Source organism: Cucumis melo, chromosome 9 (genome assembly GCF_025177605.1).
Source record: "Cucumis melo cultivar AY chromosome 9, USDA_Cmelo_AY_1.0, whole genome shotgun sequence".
NCBI classification, from domain to species: domain Eukaryota; kingdom Viridiplantae; phylum Streptophyta; class Magnoliopsida; order Cucurbitales; family Cucurbitaceae; genus Cucumis; species Cucumis melo.
In genome coordinates, this window is record NC_066865.1 from 23,612,152 (window position 1) to 23,633,192 (window position 21,041).

Sequence of the window (21,041 nt, forward strand, 5' to 3'; positions counted from 1 at the left end):
ATCTTTTGTTTATTAGACCTAATCTCAATATCTAATTAAGAGGTCATGGGTTCAATCTACAATGGTCATGTGGTCACCTCCCTAAGAATTAATTTACTAATTTGTCTCATAAGATTAATCAAGGGGACGTAAACTGGCCCGTACATTCACGAATATAAAAAAGAAAAAACACTCATTTGAGTTATTGATTGAAAATTTAAATATTTATATATAAATATTGGACATCATATTAATACAAGATTTAAGTACACCACTAAAATTATGTCTATTAATATATTTTATCAGTAAAAATTTTAAGTTTTCTAATAATATATATTTTAGAAAAATTCTAAATGAGCAAAATATTTAAACTTACAAAAAAAATCGAATTAAAATTATTAATCTACCTATCAATAAAAATAAATGTTTTTTTGGTTCAAATAATAATAATAATAATAATAAAATAAAATATTTATATTTACTTAAAATACCAAGACTTTTTTTTTTCCATTATTGTTAATTAAAATGGATTAATGCACTAAATTGGATATTACTTCAATTTACATGGTTCCTATTAATGTATTTAATATTTATTTTCTAAACAAAATGTATTGTATTGTATTTTAAAATTATATTTTTGAGCAATAATAATAATAATAAAACTAGAGTGCTTGAATGGGATGATAGGGTAATCAATTACTTGCTCTTACATATAATAATTATTATTTGTACTGAATTTTATATATATATATATATATAATTTATTATTGCACTGATTTTGAGAAATAATTACTTTCTTCATCATCAATTCTTTCTGTTCTGCGTTTTTATGGATTAACCATTTTGAGATTCTTTTTGGATTAAATTATATAATTTATCACACACACTTACCTTTCTACGTCTCTTTAATTTTCTACTTTTGATTCTTTTTCTTTCTAGAAAAAGTTTATGTTTTGTTTCTAATGTTTTTATCTTTTCATTTATGGCAGGTAGGTTTAGACATTTAATTTAAGTATAGCTTCTTCATCAATTTCAAACTCCAAATAGTGATGGGAAGAAAGAAAGGGCAGTTGTTGGTGGTGAGGGCGAATGAAAGGTTTAGGTTTAAGGGAGTTACATAAATAACGGCAAGGTCAGAATGCTCTTTTGTTTTTATTCTATATTTGACAAAGGAAAATGATTATTTTATTAATGTTTTTTTTTTCTTCTCAGAGTTATATCATTACAATTAAGAATGATTTTACTGCTTGAGGTGAAAATATAGAATAAAACTAACACAAGATAAAAGACAAAACCTAACAACTCATAGCTCCAGAGAGCAAAGAAAAGGAACTGAAGTTTTTTCTTTTTTTTTCTTAATGGCAATAACTGTTGGGACGAATAAATTACAGCATAGTTAAAATTTCTAAACTTTACAATGAAATTAACGAAAATGGAAAGGTATAAAAGAATTACTTTATTTTTTAGATTTTTTTAAATATAAAAAATTGACAAACTATTTTTAAACTCAATAGAAAAAAAAAACCCACTTTTTTTAGTTAGTTTAAGATTAGAAAAAGAGATTTAGGTATTGATTTTGTAAAATTGATTTTTATATCTTTTAAAAAAATATAATCAAATTAAAATTTTCATCATTTTTTTTTATAACCTTTAGGATGAAATTTTATTTTGATTATACCAGAATTGTTACAAATAAAAAGAATTAAAATGAAACTATATACAAAATCCAACATTTCTTTTAATGCTTAATTAATAGTAATGTTAATATGAGGAAAATAAAATGAAGAAGAAAAAAAAGGGAAATATTGAACTTTTTAAAATGTGCATCCAAATCCTCCTTTCACTTTCTCGGGAAACAAACACAGTAACAATAAAATCGAACCATTTAATTAAGATAAATAAATCAATAGAAAAGAAAAAAGGTAATTAAAACAAAAATATAAAATCCCCACGGAATATAAAATTTGATTTAAAATTAGCTTTATTATTTGAAATTCATTACTATTTACAGAAAAAGAGTCAGAAATATTGATATTCAAAAAAAAAAAAAAAAACAAGAAACTATTCTCTACTAATTTCCCCTACACCACTACTCCCAACTCAGTTAAAAAAAAAAACTTCAATAATTCTTATTTTAGACACAAAGAAAAAACCCCCCTTTTTTCTTTCTTTGTGAATAAAGGGCCTTTTGGTCAAGTTCTCAAATTCTTCTCTTTTTCTTTTTCTTTTTCTTTTTCCTTTTCTCTTCACTTAAAAAAAAAAAAGAAAAAGAAAAAAATATAAATATATAATATTTTTTTCTTTCATCATCATCTTCTTGTTGTTGTAGTTGATTCAAAATCCACAATATTGAAATTGCATTCGTCCGTACATTTCACCATATTGTTTCCCTGATCTTATTGTTCCTTCCTCTTCACTTCCATGCAACCCTTCAATCTGCATTCAAACAAACATACAGAAAAGAAAAAAGAAAATATATATTGTCATTTTCAAAATAACATAAACATTTTAAAAAATTAATTTTAACTTTTCATAAGAAATTTCGATTTTTTTTTTTTTACTCTAAAAGACTAGTTGAATTATGCTCGAGTTCAGGGTTTAATATTTTTTTTTTCTCGAAATTTGTATGAATTTAGAAAATTTTCCACTTTTCAACTTTGTTGCATGTTGGTAATGAAATTTCTACAATGTCTATTTGGATTACTATTAATATTGTTTATATTTTGATTTATTATGTTATATTTCAAAACATTTCTTAAAAAAAAAACCGTTTTTTCTCCGATTAAAATTAACTATTTCGATACTTAATTTTAATAAATTAATGAGTTAGGCTTCATTTATGTACTTTGAAACTTAGCAAAGTTAGTACATGATTTCAAGCTCAATAAAATTAGAAGTATTTTACCCATTAGATATCTTTTCACTTTGGATTAAAATAACCAAAACAACCATTTAAAAAAAATAGAGAGAGAGAGAGAGAGAGAGATAGAGAGAGATGTAATTCTTAATTTAAAATTTAGAAATAAGAAGTTCCTAAAATTGAGATGAGGTGGCAAAATTTGAAAATTTCAAAGAAAGAATCTCAGTTCTTTGTTGCCACCTCATCAGCTGTTTAAACAGCTGATGTGGAAATATCCCGAAAAAAAATATAAATATAAAAAATGATTTTTTTTTTTTATAAAATGATTATTTGTTTTTTTTTAAAAAAAATTTATTTAAAGAAAAAGAAGGAAAATTAAAAAAGATTATTACCCAGAAATCATCTTCGTCTTCTTCCCTGGTTGAACATGCAGCTTTGGGAATCTCTCCAGGTTCGTCATTGCGTGCAAATCTGCCACGTATTCTCGGCCGGTTGTCGGCTAGCGTTTTCCGACATGCATACTGTTTAATACCATTAAACTCACTTCCATTAAAATCCCCCATCTCCCCCATGATCATCTTCTTCATCTAACACAAAATTTTTCTTATAAATCTATCTCGATATATCTATCTAACCTTTATTGTCTTGTTGAAATTCCTCTGTGTTCTCTTTGCTCTGTATTTCAATATCCTCTCTTTTCTCTCCTCTGCACTGTATCTTCCCACTTTGAAATTCCCTTCCTCCATTAACGACGACCTTCCATTCCCCGAATTCTGCTATATATAAAATTCACATTTTTCAAATATTAAACATCCAACTATATTAAAAAAAGTAAGAGGATAATTATATTATATTATATATATATATATATATAGAGAGAGAGAGAGAGAGATAAAAGCAAAACAGTGTAACGACAAACCTGTAAATCGCCGGTACTGAAGACGCGTCTGATTTGTGAGGAGAAAAAGTCGGATTCGGGGCAAGGGAGAGAGTGATGATTATTAGGGAATTTTTGGGATTCCATTAGAAAAGTTTCAAGTCGGGTTTGGAAGTTGGGTTTTTCACTGAAGCTTCTGTGGAGGAGTAAGGATTTATCAACATTTTCAGGGGGGTCCAAACTGCAGAGAGGTGGGTTGTTGAAACCTAGAAGGGATTCTTCGTTTTTGACGTCGAAATTGGTGAGATTTTGGAACCCATTTGAGGAAGAAGGAGATGGATTAGGGAGGAGATGGAAATCGGGGGTGGGATGAGAGAGAGATAAACCTTGCATCGGGATGAAATTGTCGATGGAAATGGAGTTATTTGAATTGAATTCATCGGGGAGTGGGTTTTCTTGTTGAGATTGAGAAGGAATGGAATTAAGAATATCAATGGCGGAATCTGAGAAATTAGGGGAATAAGGATCGGAGAAGAATTGAAGGTCTGCATCAGACGGGAAAACCAAATCGGAAGAGGAGCAACGAAACAGAGAAGAAGAAGATGATGAATCGCCATGAATGAACAGATCAGAAGACATGGAAATAAAAAAAATAAAAAAAATAAAAAAAAACTCTTCTGCTTCGTTCTTCGTTCTTCTTCCTCTTCTTCCTCCTCTCTTTCTCTCTCTCTCTCTGTTCTCTCTTTGTTTCTTCTTTCTTTTTTAAATTTGTTAAATTGAAAGCTCTACAAATCAAACAAAACCCAAACAAGAACAACACCCAGAAAGGAAGAAGAAGAAGAAAGAGAATGAAATTAGGTTATGGTGCCTTTCTCTCTTCTGTGTGTGATGAAATGAAATTGAGAGGAAAAGCATGGAGAAGGAAGAGATATATAAACAGAGGAAGCAGGGCAATAATGGAGAAACTCATATCAACTTCACTTATAAAAACACATTCACTTAACATAAAGAAATAAAAATAATTTAAAAAACCTTTATTAATTCATCATCTAAACGAACTCTTTTCTTTTTCTTCTCTTTTTCCCATTGGAGCTTTTTGCAACAAAAAAAAATATATTAATTAATCAAAATTTCATATTAATTTAATATATTCCTCTTTTAATTTAATTTCAACAATTATGAGATACGAATTAAATTGTTCAAAAAAGTTTATTTGAGTTTAATTAAGTAAGTCCTTTTTCTATTAAATTATTTATTTGACTTTTATATTTTTCTAAAATCATTTTAATTAAAATCTAAAATTTACGTTTGAATATTTGAGTTCATATGGATTTTATTCAAATATTTTAATTTTAATTAATAAAAGTTTTCTTTTAACTAAATTGTAGAAAATTATGTTGAATTTTATTTTTTTTTATAAAAGATAATGTGTATTTTTATTGTTTAAAAAATATTTTCAAGTTACATCAATACTCTTTAAACCATTTAAAATTTAAATTTCAAAATTTATTCATGTTTATGTATCTCCTAAAATAAATTGAGAGTATATTTATTTTGGAGGAAACGTAATCTATGAATGGTAATTTGAAAAGTAAGGTAATCCATTTGATTATAATTGTTGATGATTGATTCGATTATGCTTAAAACTACATTGAACCACTAAGAAATATTATTATTCGCAAAGCAAACAACATTGTCGTAATTAATCAAATCATGTTTACAAACTATTAATAAATATCGCGATAAAAAGAAACTAAATACTCTCATACTTCTCTTCTTTCATTCTCTAATCTCTAAACTTAACCAATTCAATTAAGGTGTATAGGATGTAACACGAATATGGACGTAACGATAGACTTTAGGCCACAAATATTTTAATAAAGTTGTACGTTAATTACTTGTTTTGTTTCTTATATGAACATAAAGAGAAACATTTTGTGAATTTGATTCATAGTTTTGAGGACAACCACTAGGAAGGAAGAGAAATAAACAAGTATGCATTACCAATTTTGAAGCCATGAAATTTTGTTGATATGTCGATCAAATTAGTTAATATTGTGTAGTTAGCTTAGATGATTCTTTTGTTATCAAATACGACGATATTTCTTTGTCAACTTATCTTGTTGTTAATTGAGTTTCGTATTGGAATTTTGATTTAAAGATTTTGTAGGCTTTTATACTTGAACTTTTGGAGTCAAAATTGGTTTAAGAATTAGATATATAAAAATATCTCATTTGTAATAAAGTTTTATAAAAATGATAGATAGCCAAAATCAAGAAAGAATCTCCCGTCAAAATGGCATGGTGGGTATAAATAAACAATTTCCACCGTATTAGCACAAATTTTAAACCTTAGAGTTATTTTTTGAAATAATGTAACGATGATTTGTATTCATTTACTTCTCCATTTTTAATGTTCGAGGATTTTGAAAAATATCAAAAGTAAGAAAATTGAATTATTAGTCAAATTCAAAAAACATAACATATCTTATAAAACTAGCTCGACAAATCTTAAAACCCCTTTCTTTACATTTATAATGTTTACAAGGTCAGTGTGTATGGGCTAACCTAAACTTAAATTTTAAACTAAAAATAAAATATCAAATAATTATCAAATAAAATAATTTATTTTAATAATATATAAGATCGAAAATTGATCCTCAAATATCGAGCTTTAATGTACATGTTGATATAAATTGTACTATCACTTAATTAGAATTTTCTTATTTTAAAAGAATCTGCATTTCTATTATTATTATAATTGTAAATGAGAAAATTAATAATATTTTCTTCCTTTCAAAGCTTAAAATTTAGAAATAAAAAGAAAAAAAAAAACTTATTCTCATGAATAGAAAATACTTATATAAATAAATACGGAATGTATTTTAAAAAGAATATTTTGTTCTTATTTGAGTTTAATTTTTTAGAAAAAGAAACCGATAAAAGAAGTTATTTTTTATGAATTAAAGATTCTTGGTTGACTATCCGATGTGTCTTTTTTTTATTGGATAACCTTTTCTTTATTAATAATATGATTAACATGGGTTTTTAATAATATCATTAACAACATTTGATTTGCGATCTGAAAATTATTTTTTAAAACAAAAAATTCAAAAAAAAAAAAAGTTTGGTTTTACTTCAAATTTTGAAAATGCATGGTCATAATTTTTTTAAAAGAAAAATTAAAATTTGAAAATGGATTATTTCAACGAGTGTATTTAGAAATCGTTTTTAAAAACATGTTTTTATTGTTTTTTTTTAAGAAAAAAAACCTACAAAGAAAATGAATGATAAACTAAACGTGGCCTAAATTTTTTTATTATGTTTCATAGTTCGTGTTTTATAGGATAGTGATCTTTTCTTTATTTTTAAAATCCATGACTTTAATAAATACAAAATTGAAAGATGGTAGCTCCATTTAGAGATCGTAAAAGTGGTGAGTTTGAGACAAAGATGACTTCTACTTTTATTTAGATATAAAATTTGACTTTATATCTAATATATATTATTCAGTAGGCAATATTCTTTTAATATTAGAATGCCATTTCAAATATAGAGTTTTACCCTTCAAGTCAAAGATCAATGGGAAAAAAAGTGTTGGGCTGCAATTTGGAAGTTTGGGCCAAGCCCGAGTAATGAAATGGGCAAGAGATGGTTTGGGCCAACTCTCTTTAAATAAATGGGCCCAGAAGAAATAAATTGGGCCAAAAGAGATGGCAGCCCACCACTATCATTCTCTCACTAAATTCACAAACTCTATGGATGAGGTAATTAAGATTTTATAAGAGATAGTCGCAAATATAGTAATTATATTCAAAATAATGAAGTATATAGCAATATTTTTTAAAAAAATGTAAATATAGCAAAATCTGTCAAAATCTATTGATGATAAGAGTCTATCATTGATAGACCATATAAAAAATGTTGGTCTATCACTGATAAACATTAAGAGTCTATCAATGATAGAACTCTATCATCGATAGGTTTTGCTATATTTGCAATTTTTAAAAAATATTGCTACATACTTAATAATTATTCTAAAAATTGCTACCCATTATAATTACCCATTTTATAAAAGTATGCTTAATTGAAACGAGACGAAATATACAAAGGATGATTGATAAATGTTTCAAAGAATTGATAATTATGGGGTTAAAAAAAGTATGATTGATGAGGTAATTTGTAAGATTTGGACTTCCTTCGGTATCATTTTGTACCACTGAACTTTGTGGTGTTGTATCAAATAATATCATGAACTAATAATTTCATCAACCTAAATTCAGATTGAAAAATATGTATAATGTGAAACTTATAATTTATGTCAAATAAATTTCTAAATTTTCATAAACAATTCAATTTGGAACATATTTGAAGTAATAGGGGAAAAATAAAAATAGGGAATAGAAAAGTTGAATTGTACCCTATTGGATGGGAAAAGAGAGGGGGGGTGGGTGTGTTTTAATGTTTATCCTTTGGAAATGAAATGGGGGATTGTCCTTTGAGATATGAATATGCCTTTTTAAAATAAGTCTTTCTTTCTTTCTTTGCAGAGACTTTGCTTCTTCATTTACTCACCATCACATGTCTCACCCCCACAACTTCTTTCTTTCATCATTTTTTTTCCCCACTTTTTCCCTTTCCTCTGTTTATCCTTTTTAAATTATATCAATTTAAACTTTACGTATGTAAACTTAATCAAGTTTAATTTGATAATTACGTACTTTAATCGATAGATATACAAAGTTTTGGAGTGTTCGTTTAGATTGAGCAACTTTACTCCTCATATTTAGTTTTATTTACTTTTGTGTTTATTATATGTTTGAGTTGGAAAGTGTATAACACAATAATTCCTAATATGTAATATGCCAAACAACAAATGTGTTCAATAACTTTATAGTCTCGAATTTGTTAGTGGGAGATTCAACTATGGACTTGGAAATGATAATTGGATAATTAGTATGTTTTGTGAAGTATCATTTGGTAATTTTGGTTCTTCTTTGCCTTCTGATGGTTTGGTTTATAAATTGATCTTCAAATTTAACCATGAAATTAAAACGTGAAGAAAGTGTAGAAATTGTATACTTTTATATATGATTATTCCCAATTTGGAAGCAAGTAGATCGATCCTATAGACTTAAATTTTCAAACTAAATCCAAAATAAATTCAATTACACAAACCCACAATGAGTTTACCCAAAAGGAAAAGAAAAGGCTCAAAATTATAGAGTCACAAAGTCTAGCAAATTAAAATAGTACTAAAATCAATGAAAAAGGTAAAACAACAATCTCCTTCAATGATAAGAATAACACCATAGCTTAATTTTGCAATTTAGTAAGATTCAAGACTTGCGCATGAACAAGAAAGGATCAATTCTCAATTGTATTCTATCGATTTCAATTTCTGAAGTGTATTGTTAAAGAGAAACAAAAAAAGAAAAACATGGAAAAGTTAGGACAACAAGAAGAAGAAGATGATGATGAAGAACTAATTCTGAGTCCTGTAATTGATTTTGATTTTGATTTTCCAGTTCCTTTTAGGAACTTTTTTTTTTTTTTTTGGTATATACAAAGAAGAACAGCAAACATATTCCCTCACCCATTAAACTCATTCATCTCCATCACTACCATCTCTACCATCTCTCCTTTTTTTTTTTTAAATTTTATTTCTATTTTCCGATATCGATTGATGAGAAGAAGCAGAGCAGCAAAATCCACACAAAAAAAAAAAAAGATCAATCAAATCTTCAAAAGCTACAAACCATCGGTTGTGAGAAGATTTGAAGAAGAAGAAGAAGAAGAAGAAGAAGAATCGGTGTGGAGAGGTTCAAAGATTTCGGAATCCTCCCAAAGCCTATCATCAAAATTACAACCACCACCACTTCTCAAATCAGGAGGAATAAACACAGTTCTACAAAGCGGGCACGTTCTCTGACCGTAACCGATCCATCGATCGAGGCATCCGCGGTGGAAGATGTGACGGCAGTTAGCGAGACGGCGGATCTCATCGTCGGACTCGAACTCGTAGAGACAAACAGCGCAGCAGTCAGGGGGGTCGAGAAGGTCGGAGAACTTGACGACGGGGAGAATCTCACGGAGAAGGGCAGCGGAGAGAGGATCGAGGTGGGTGAAGGGAGAAGTAGGGAAGGAATCGGAGGGATTGGGCCAAGGAATGTCGGGTTCGAGGAAATCTTGGAGGCCAAAGAGGCGGAAGAGGAAGGAAATAAGCTTACGGAGGAAGCCGAGGAAGGAGAGCAAATGGATGAAGAGCTTAGGGAGAAGAAGCTCAGTGTAAGTTGCTGGGAAACCCATGGCGGAAATGTAAACAAATGAAGAAGAAGAAGAAGAAGAAGAAGTGAGAAATTTGGAGGAGATGATTAATGGAATTATATGGCCGGAGAAAGACGGCCAATTCTTATTTATAGAACTAATTATTTACAATATATATAATTAATATATTTTCCTTTTCTTTTTCTTTTTATATATTCAACATTATATTATTATATATTATATCATATCATATACTCTCTGATTTAAATTAAATAATATACTAAAAGCCATTATTATTATCATTATTATTAGTTTATTTGGTTTTGGGTTCAAATTAGTGTTCTTAGGGTTGGGGTTGCTAATAGCTCCTCAGTCTTAATGAATTTTACCATAATTCTTAAATAACCTTAAAAAGAGTAAAAAAGTATAAATTAAAATAGACATGATTTAATACGATGTTAGATTCAATTTGAACAAAACTCAAGTACACAAACACACATCCTATTTAAAAAAAATCATACACCTATGTATATATAAATATGATATATGATATATTCAAATTAAATAAAAGGATATGGTCAATTATTATAGTTTGTATTGTTTCTTTTTGAATAATAATTATAAAAAATAAAGAAGAAAATTCATGAAATTTCTTACACATTTTGGAATTGGCCCTCTTAAGAAATAATTTGGTACAATCTATGAAAGAGAGTATGGGCCCAAAAAGAGAAAAAAGAGATAGCGATTGGTGTTTTGAAAAGAAAAGTCCTACACATATAGGGGTTGTAGTCCCTAATGCTTAGCCCCACACACCATCATCTAGGAAGGTCACTATAAGTAATTTATGTGGGGGCATTACTTTGAATTAACAAATCAATTTTGAAAACTATGTCTTATATTATAATATATCATTCATTCCCCTCTCAATACTATAACTCTTCATAAACCATATGTCACCATCAAATTATAATACAATATAATTTCAACTAAATCTCAATTTAATTTCCTTATTTTACTTAAAATTAATATTCCAACGTATAAACAACAATCACTTTTTATAAACTAAGAAAAAAATCATACTATCCTCGTCTATTTGAGATAGATAGTAGCAGTTTTTTATTCGATAACGTTTTTTATTCAATTTTTATAACAAAGTGCTTGTTAGGCTTGAATTGATCGATTGTTTTTTATTTGAGTAAATCCCACTATCCGACTTAAATATTTTTTTTCTCTCGATTCTCATATTTGAGTAATTTTGACTAAGAAACTATTTTACATATAATACTTTTTTTTTACTATGAAATAAGATTCAAACGTTATATCAATCTATTAATTAGTAAATTAAGTTTAAGTTAAACTTTAAAAAGTATATAACGATAAATTCTTGAATTTTTATTTTTGCTTTCGTATAATATGTCCTTGAAATTAAGAAAAGGAATTTTATATCCAACACAAAATTTTAATTTTATATCGTTGTTAAAATTTTCATCATTTAGAGAATTAACGTATCTATGAGATTAAAAAAAAAAACGCAAGTTTAAGGTTTCATTTGACCTAACATACAATTTTATATCCAATATATTTATACATAATTTTAACAATTTTCTTTTTAATAATTCTGGAATCTATTACATACAAAACTGAAAGCTGGTCAAATCCTGGCTAAAAATACTAGAAATCAAAGTTAAAATGGGGGACTAAAATTGTAATTTTAAGAAAAGAAAAGACAAGCAATAGACCAAATAGAAAGGGAACAAAGAAAAAACCAAAATAGGTAGCCGAAGGGAGCAAAAACAAAAGCAAGAAAGCAAGAAAAAGAAAAAAGAAGAAGAAAAAAAAAAGAGGTCCGTAGAGTATTGATAAGATTTTAGCTGGATTAAAAGAAAAAATAAAAATAAATAAACGATAATAATAATAATAATTATTATTATATAAAATAAAAATAAAAATAAAAAATAAAAAAAGATATATATATATATATAGAAAAGATTAGGGAGAAGGTTAATGTGTTGGTGTAATATAAAATAAGAATGGAAAAGGGAGATGAAAGTGGATCTTTTGGGGTACCCCACAAAAGGGCATCATACCCTTATACTGCCAAAGCCCCATTTGACATTTGTGTTGTAATATGGCCACAACATTGTCTGCCCTACCCTTATTAAAACAATGTATATATGTTTGCATCCCACACCCCTCCTTTACTTTTTATTATTCACATACATACATACACATATTATTCCATCCATCTCTCTCTCTCTCTCTCTCCCCTACCCCTAGCCCATTCCTTTTTGAAACTTACCTCTATGAAACAAAATTAGGGTAAGAGTAGGATCCACTCTTTTCCAAACCATACCCTATTGTTCGGAGTGATAGTTCCTTCGGGGTTTTTTTTTTTTTTTTTTTTAATTCTTGATCGATTTTAGGGATCAACCAAAAACAAAAAAACGAAAACCAAAGCATTAGATTAGTTTAATTTGAATTCATAATTTGGTATTTCAATTTTTATTCAAATTTTCGATTTTTTGTTGCATCGTTTGTCCATGTTGTCCTTTTTAGCTACGGGACTCGTTAATTTAGGGTAAATAAACTACCTTCTCTACTTCATTCATCTAGCAATGACATAATGCTTGTCGGTACTCTCTCATAACCCCGTTTTGCAATCTCGATTTAAAATGTTCCTATTTCGCATCTCCCTCCCTGCTACTAGAGTCAGGTGTTAATTATTTTAATTTCTTTTATTTCTCTCTCTCTCTCTTTCTTTAGTTGATGCAAATGTTTTTGTTTTTATTAAGGTTGTTTCTTGCTCCAATATAGATTTAACAAACAATTTGAAATTGAGTTGGGTTGACCTATTAATTATTACAATTTGGCATGACGTTTTAGTTTGGCAACATATCTCCCACAAGCTTTGTTTCATAGGGTAGGCTTTAATTTCTTTCCATTTGGCTCTCCCTCTACTATGAGAATCTCTTTTTCTTTCTTTCTTTTCCTCTAGCTACTACATACCATGTTTCAATATTGGTTGATTCAACAACAATTCGGAAAGATTGACCTATTTAAGAATCTTTGGATCAAGCATTTTTTGTTGCTTACCTATACCCTTTCTTCTGCCATCTTAAGATACAATAGAAACAAATTAAGTAGTTATAGTTCGAGAGAGTGAATATTGATATAAAATGGTACAAAGTACGTACGAGTTTGCAAAATTTTGAAATAACGGTGAGGATCATTCTCATAGATAGACAAAACATGACAAGAGTTGTGGAAAAAGAGGTAGTGTCGGAATGTCTTGAATCTGACATCTAGTTGCTCCAAACAATCAAGTATGAGGTTTTTAATTATTTGTATTTGTCTTATTTATATTATTTGCTATTTTGACTTTATAACAATGTAGAGTAGTGCGCTATATAAACTAACCCTAAATGTGCTTATATGAATTTTGAACTTTCTCACTCTCTGTCCATGAACATAGCTAGCATACTATTATTGCTTTAACCAAGTATATATTATGTGCTAATTCTCTATTGTTTTAAGTTTTCTATTTTCTTTACTATTTGTTGATTTCCATAACGGGCAGAATTTCATAATCTACATGTTTTTAGTAGTTTTCAACTCCCTCATACATGGTATTTTGTTGTTTACTACTCCTTTTCTCGATCTCTTTACGATGTGTTAAAATCATAAAAAAAAATTGGTACAATCGTAACAAATTTAAGCATTGAACATGGGATATAAGAATACAATAATAGAGAGAATAAATCAACAATAGTTAGAGATAAAAAGTGATGAGACGATAAAACAGAGAGGACCGCATAAAATAAGCACGAGGACAGTTCGTGTATATATAATTAAGAAGATGAAACGCGACAAAGGAAGTAAAAAGAGAGATAGATAGGGCGGTGGGAAAAAGAGGGCAATATGATTTGAAAAGTTTGTCCAAAGGGGTTTGTGTTATATATTGGACATTGTATTGACCCACCCACAACCCACCTCCATGGTTGCTTCATAGTCACAAAGTTTGTTGAATACAAATTATAAATAATTTAACCTAAAGTTTAAAATGGGTTTAAGTGGAGAGCTCCAATGTTTGCCTCTTGCATCTCTGTCATTATGGCTGTATTAGGGACAAGGATAACATGTAGGCCACCTAAAATCTAACCATATTATATCTTATCACTCTCTATATTTGCTTCTCATGTATACATATGGATGTTACATTTGATGTGTAAGCAATGAGAATGTGAAGTTTGAGAATGTGATGTTTCAAAGAGATGATAAAATTAACTGTGGATGATATAGATACGTGGAGAGATCATGAGACTTCTAATACACACCTTAGAATTATTATATGATTACAGTTGGATATCTAAAAGTAAATTATTTAAGATTAAAACAATTTATTAAGATATTTTAATCTAATTTTAATTATATAATTTTGTATATATTTTTGTTAAAATTATAAATAAAAATACTTATGGAAATAGATAGTAAAATTAACACTATATATATATATATAGTGTTAATTTTAATCAACGATATATAATTTATGTTAATTAAATTATGTTTTTATTGTGTATAAAAAATATTTTTATACTTTTTTATAAGCTAATTAGTTCGGACGTGGTTCATTGATTTAATTTTATACTACATTTAAGTGTTTTTGTAATTAGCCTTGACCATATTTTTATGGGTTTTTTTTTTTATGTCTTGGTTAAAATTGTTGTGTTTTTTTTTTAATTCATTAAATAAGTATACTTTTTGAAAATTTAATCTAAGGGAATATTATATTCATCAATTATGTAATATATAAAATAATGTAATTAGATGAAATTAAAGTTTAATGTATAAAGAATTGAGTAATTAAATTCATCCTACAATTTAATGGCAATGTTTAATATATTATTCTAGTTAAATTGAAATAATTGTTCATAATTACTTGGAATCTTTCAAACTTATTTTTTCTTTTTCAATTTTGTTTTTCAGTACTTTCTAAGGGATGTGAATTAAAAAAGAATTGGATGTTAATATATGAAAACCCTATATTGTGATGTAGGACTAAACAAATAAAAATTAAATGATTGTGGGAGAGAAATTTAATTAAATTACAAAATTTAGTCTCTATACTTAAAATATAAAAAGAGTTAAAATTTAGTTGATTTAAAAAGTTATAATTTAATAGTTATGCTTTCGTAATATTAAGAAAATTATTGTGTAAATAGTAAAACACTACTAAAAAAATTTACAAATATTATAATATTTTATATTTTATTAATAATAGATGATTGATAGGAAATTTTTCTGTATTTTATAAAAAAATTTATTCATTTTGATATATTTGAAAACAAACCTTCGTGATATTTTATTAATAATTCCCAATTTAACAAAATCCTTACAAATAAAGACTGAGATCAATTTTCTGAACTACCAACCAAATTCTATAAACCATATGGACTAAATTTTAATTTTATTTAAACTATACCGATCAAATTTTTGTTAATATGACAAATATGAATTATATCATTAAAGATAAAAACCCTAAGACACCATTCTAAAGTCCTATAGATGTTAATGTCTTGTTTTTCGTATTTTTGACATAGTAAAAACTACTAATACACTTGCCTACTAAAATAAGCTTTATGAAATATTATTCGAGTACATGCTTTTAAAAATAAAGTATATTCTCCTAAAAAAATAATATAAAAGTCAATCGACAATAGTCCATTTGACGTTATCTTTAAAGTCAGCAATTCGATTTTTCATACTAAGTGTTATAAAAGTTAGATGATAACAGAAGAAACAACAAAATTACACGTCGGTGATATTAATATCGACCATTGTAATAACTAAATATATATATTTATTTATTAATTTAAAAGCATCATTTATTTAAGATTTCATGATAATATACAAAACATACAATAGTCAAAATACAAAGAATATTTGTTTTAAGAAAAAGAGAGGGAATATATTTTCTTTGCCTTTTGATTTCGTACTTTTTTTCAACTACAAAAACACTGGACAATAGATGAATAAATCAATCACATTAATTCTTTCTTTATAAAAAAGAATATAATATCACTCACTCGATATATCTAAACAAAACAGTGAATAGTCAATCGAACCTAAATCAACTTATTAAAGTAGTCGAAGATTCGAATTTCTTATATCCTATTAGTTGGACTAGAAAAAAATTCATTCCAAAATGTAACAAAAGAAAAAAAAATCAAACACGCATTTTAAAATTCAAAAGCATATTAACTCAAATATAAAATTAGTATACTAAACTTATAACTTGAGTTTTTATCAAAAATCCACGATAGTATTTTATAGTTTTGCTTTGATACTTGGAATAACACGAAAACATCATATAGATGGTGATAATTATCCTTCCCCATATACCATTCATTACGATCAATTTTCTTCTTCTATAATCGACGTAAAACTTTGTTTTGTTTGTTCGTATGTGAAGTTTAATTACACGTGGAAGACAACATAAGTAGAAGGAAAAGTGGATGCCAATGTACAACAACAAAGATTCAGTTTGATCAATGTTAAAAATGGAAAAAACTGACATTAAAGTCTGAAAAGCAAAGCCAATAATTAATTTTATTTTTTATGGGAATTTGTGAAAGGGAAGAAAGAAAAAATAAAAATTTGAAAAAGGATCGTTCTGAGAAGTTTTGCTATGGAATTAGATAATAATAACACAACTGTCAACAACAAATTAAAAGGACCAAAAATGTATAATAATAAGACTATGGTCTATTTTTATTCATTTAATTAATTTTGTGATGTGTGTGAGTGTCAGTAGTTGTCTTAATATTACAGCAATATAATGTCTGAAAAATGGCATCAAACAAACAAAAAAAGCACAAAAACTTAGGAGTTTTTAGGGTTTTAGGGAAATTAAATAAACCCCAAGTTGTGGCTAAGCTCAGACTATGTTCCACATTTACACTCTAGATTGATGAGGATGCCACATGCTTTCCCTTTTCTTGTTTTTCTCTATTTTAATTTCCACTCATCACGGCTTAATACGCGTTTTTTCGTACGTACCTTACTCGTTTTGGCTGCTTACTGTGTTATAATATCATTTTAAATCCTTTTGCAAATCTGGAGATTAAAATGTATGGTTTGAAATTTCAAATGACCAAATAGATATTAATTTTATTTAATTTTTTATCCAAACGTGCAAGTTTTCAAATTCTAAAAATAACAAAAGAAAAATTAGAATTTAAGTTTCAAATTTTGGCTTGAATTATATAAATAATTTTGGAATGTAGTTGGATAAGAAAATGAAGAAATTTACTAGTGGTTATTTCGATATCATATTCACTTGACTAACCTAACAAAATGAAACCGTTTTAGAATTAATTAATTCATACGATTAATTTTTATTATCGTTTTAAAATTAATTCTAAAATGGGATTTTCAATTAGTTCTAATTAAAATGGATTGTTAACTTTAATTCTTCGATTAGTTTTCAATAAATAATGCTCTTAAATTTTTTAAATGAGAAAAAAAATTAGAAATATTTTATTTCTTCCTCCTCCAAATTCTCTATCTAAATCTTATTTTCTAAACATATATTCCTTTGATTTCATTCTCTTTTTTTTTACATGTGCACGTGTGAGTTGAGAGGTTATATTAATTTTTGGAGAGCAAAAGACATAAGCGATCTAACACTGAAGTCGCAAATTTTGTTTTCAAGACAGTGGTTTTTCTTTGAGACAATAACAAACGACCTTTGGTATTAACATCATATCTATTTTAATATAGAAAGTTATGACAATTACCGTTGGGATAAGCTTAACAAATATCTTCAAATAATTTGTTAATATAAATATTATGGTAAACCTAAGCAACCTAAGTTTTTTTTTTTTTTTTTTCCTACGATGAAAGAATGATTTTCTTTTTCTTTTTTTATGATTTTCTATCACTTTTTGTAAAGTCTTTAAAACCACATAAGGAACAACCAAGTGATGTTTATTAGCTTATAATTATTTTAATTACCCTATTTGATCACATGTTAAAAATTTCCATTGAAATTAAATTAAAATATTAGGGAATATTTTCCTTAAATATATAGCCCTAACAAATAAAACAAACATTATAGTCTTTCCTTTCTTTCAAAGTCAAAAATAATATTCCAAATGCTACTCCAAAACTTATTAACTTTGGACTAATGTTCTTTTCCTCATTTTGAATTTAATTCTTTTATTTTCCTCTCATCCCCCCGGAAAGAAAATATGCATTCAAACACAATAAGATGAAATCTAATTAAATTAATTAACAAAATTGGAAAACACCAAATTAATATTTTCTAAGTTCCAAAAAATTGATAAAATTCAAATAAATTATATACTCATACTAAGGTTTTTTTTTTTTAAATTACAAATTTTAATAGACATTTAAAAAATTAGTAAAATATTAAAACTATTTAGAAAAATACAGAAAAAAGCTTAGTTCATACATAGAGAGTTCGATAAATTATGCTATATCTTGTAAATAGTAAAAGATCTAAATCCTAAAAATAAATCTTAAATCGTATATTTTGTAAATAATTTCAATATTTTGTTATTTATAGTAATTTCCCAAACATGGAGTATTGGAGCTTTTGGACCTATTTAGATTTTCAAAAATATTTATGAATCAAATGGACACAAAATCGATAGCTAAGTTCAACGATGATAAATTTTCTAATTTTTTAGTACAATTTGAAATTGGAGAATTTGAATCAAGAACTTCGTGATCTTCTCAATTCCTTGACCTATATCAAAATCAGTTGAGTTAGACGCTTGTTGAGAATTGATTATTTGTATTAAAATTTATGAAGTTCGTAGACATACAATGAAAAGTTTTTTAACTTATTGAAACATAAAAAGTTTAAGCCTCTGTCTAACAATTAATAGATTTTATTATTATTATTATTATTATTTTAAATTAAAACTGAAGTCAAGATTTGAAAGCTAAAAAAGAAATAATTTTTTAAAATTTAGGTATAAATTCATGTTTTTTACTTTAAAAAGATGAAAATCCGAAGAAATAGAATTTTATTTTCTGAAAATCAAATTATTCTGTTAGACATAAAATTAAAAATAAAAAAAAGAAAGAAAGAAAGAAAGAAAAAGCTATTTTCACAAACTGTTTATAATTGAACACAATTTAATTTGGAAGCAAATAAATATTTAAAAATAGGAAATAAGATAGAAGAAAATTGAGAAGAAGAAGAAGAAGAAGAAGAAGAAGAATATTTAGGTGTGAGAAGAGAAAAGGGGGTGACGGTAGTTGTAGAGACATAGACGCCTACAAGTGAATAAGAGTGGGTCAAGTTGCCACGTGCCTTGTCTCCTCTATGTTCCCTCTATTTTTATTTTCCCATCTCATTATTCTCCAACCATATTTCTATTATTTCTTTTCCCTATCCTTTTTTTCAAATCTATCTACCTTCACCCTTATATACATTACTCTATCCTTGTCCATTTTAATTAAAAATCAAACTACAAATATTAATTCCTTTATAATCTCATTTCTAATTTTCCTTTTTTATATATATATATATATTTTATCAAATTAAATTTGGGGTTTTGAAGAATTAGGTAAAGAAAACTGTTTTTGATAATTTATAATTTTTTATTTTATTTTTTTTTTGCAAGATTCTTCCTCCATTTCACTTAAACTAAAATTGTTTTTAATTATAATGTTACTATTTATCGTACATGAACACTATTATTTTTACTGTTCAAAGAAGATAATGTCCCAAAATTTAAATTCATATTTATTTTTAATTAAAAAAACAATGTATTACATCCCATTTTATTTTTTTTTAAAAAAAAATATCTACCACAGTGATAGTCTAATTAGGGGGATCTATGGCTTAGTTGGAATACAAATTTATTGTTTTAGAATATTTAATTAGTCATCTATTATATTTATCACCTCATTGTTTAATTATAATAATTACTTTTGATAATTTGTAAGGTTTAATATTGGAGGGAGCTGTATTGAAAATTTAAATTATAATTCATTTATAACTACAATAATTACAAATCAAATTCAACTTAGGTATATAACAAAGTTTTCTTTTTTTACGATCCACTAAAATTTTGTATTTAATAGATTATTGAATTTTTATGATATTTTTTTTTTGTTTATTTTGAAATAATAAAACTTCATCAATAAATTTTATATTTATTAGACATAAAATTAAAAACTTGCCAGAACTAAACTTATAGTTTAGAGGATTTTCCCTCATGGTATTAAAAAGGCCATAGTCCATGATTAAAGGGATGGTGGTGGAAGTATAAATGGGCCTGGGCTGCTATAACCACATAACCAATCCACCTGGCCCAGACCCATCTTAGCTCTTCAATCTCTTAATTAATCATAAATATCAGAAAATTAAAAAAAAAATCGCATTTTCAAATTTATCGTTAATAAACCAAAGTATTTACAAATATAATAAAATTTAAGATTCTATCGATATAGAGATAGACTTCTATTAGAGTTTATTAGCAAATTTAACGAACATCAATAAACATTTATTCGTGTTTATCGTCCATAAATTCTGATGTTTTGTTGTATTTTGTAATTATTTTTAGCAATTTTTTTTTTTATTTTTGATAATTTCATCCCAAACATATCATTTCTAAATATATTCATTATTTATTATTTGTTTGCCTTATTTTTGATAATTTCATCCCAAACATATCATTTCTAAATATATTCATTATTTATTATTTGTTTGCCCATAATAATTAACATTTTTTTTCTTTTTGTTTGTATAGTACAATAATGATAATCAAGTGGTGTATATTAAATATTTGTACCTACCGTTCCTACGAGCATTTGATCAAACTTTTAAATATGTATGGGAGGATATCAAACATTTTTTTTACATATGTAGGATGATGGATCAAACTTTTGACTTCAAAGTCGACAGTATAATTTTACGTTAGTTAAATTATGTTTTTTTTTTCTCTCTTGTTGCAATCCTTTTATTTTAAAGTAAATATATTAATCTATTTACATCATAATCAGAAATGATTAAGTGTCTGA

The 21,041-nt window shown here is 26.7% G+C and overlaps 2 protein-coding genes across 3 annotated transcripts; both read right to left on the reverse strand.

Annotated features, from left to right (window-relative positions):
- Positions 1-1,784: 1,784 nt before the first annotated feature.
- On the reverse strand, positions 1,785-4,674 carry LOC103482769 (uncharacterized). 2 transcript variants are annotated; one of them, XM_008439089.3, is made up of 4 exons: positions 3,759-4,674; positions 3,475-3,615; positions 3,232-3,360; positions 1,785-2,415 (listed from the first exon to the last, which is right to left on the reverse strand). In XM_008439089.3, the coding sequence occupies exons 1-4, from the start codon at positions 4,353-4,355 to the stop codon at positions 2,314-2,316; spliced, it is 969 nt and encodes a 322-aa protein (XP_008437311.1). In that variant the 5' UTR covers positions 4,356-4,674; the 3' UTR covers positions 1,785-2,313. The 2 variants fall into 2 exon arrangements, with proteins under 2 accessions (XP_008437311.1, XP_008437312.1); XM_008439090.3 differs by having other exon boundaries at positions 3,475-3,612; positions 3,759-4,671.
- A 4,514-nt stretch (positions 4,675-9,188) lies between these two features.
- Positions 9,189-10,122, reverse strand: LOC103482771 (brassinosteroid-responsive RING protein 1). Its single transcript, XM_008439091.3, has one exon. The coding sequence runs from the start codon at positions 10,023-10,025 to the stop codon at positions 9,468-9,470; it is 558 nt and encodes a 185-aa protein (XP_008437313.1). The 5' UTR covers positions 10,026-10,122; the 3' UTR covers positions 9,189-9,467.
- Positions 10,123-21,041: the final 10,919 nt, after the last annotated feature.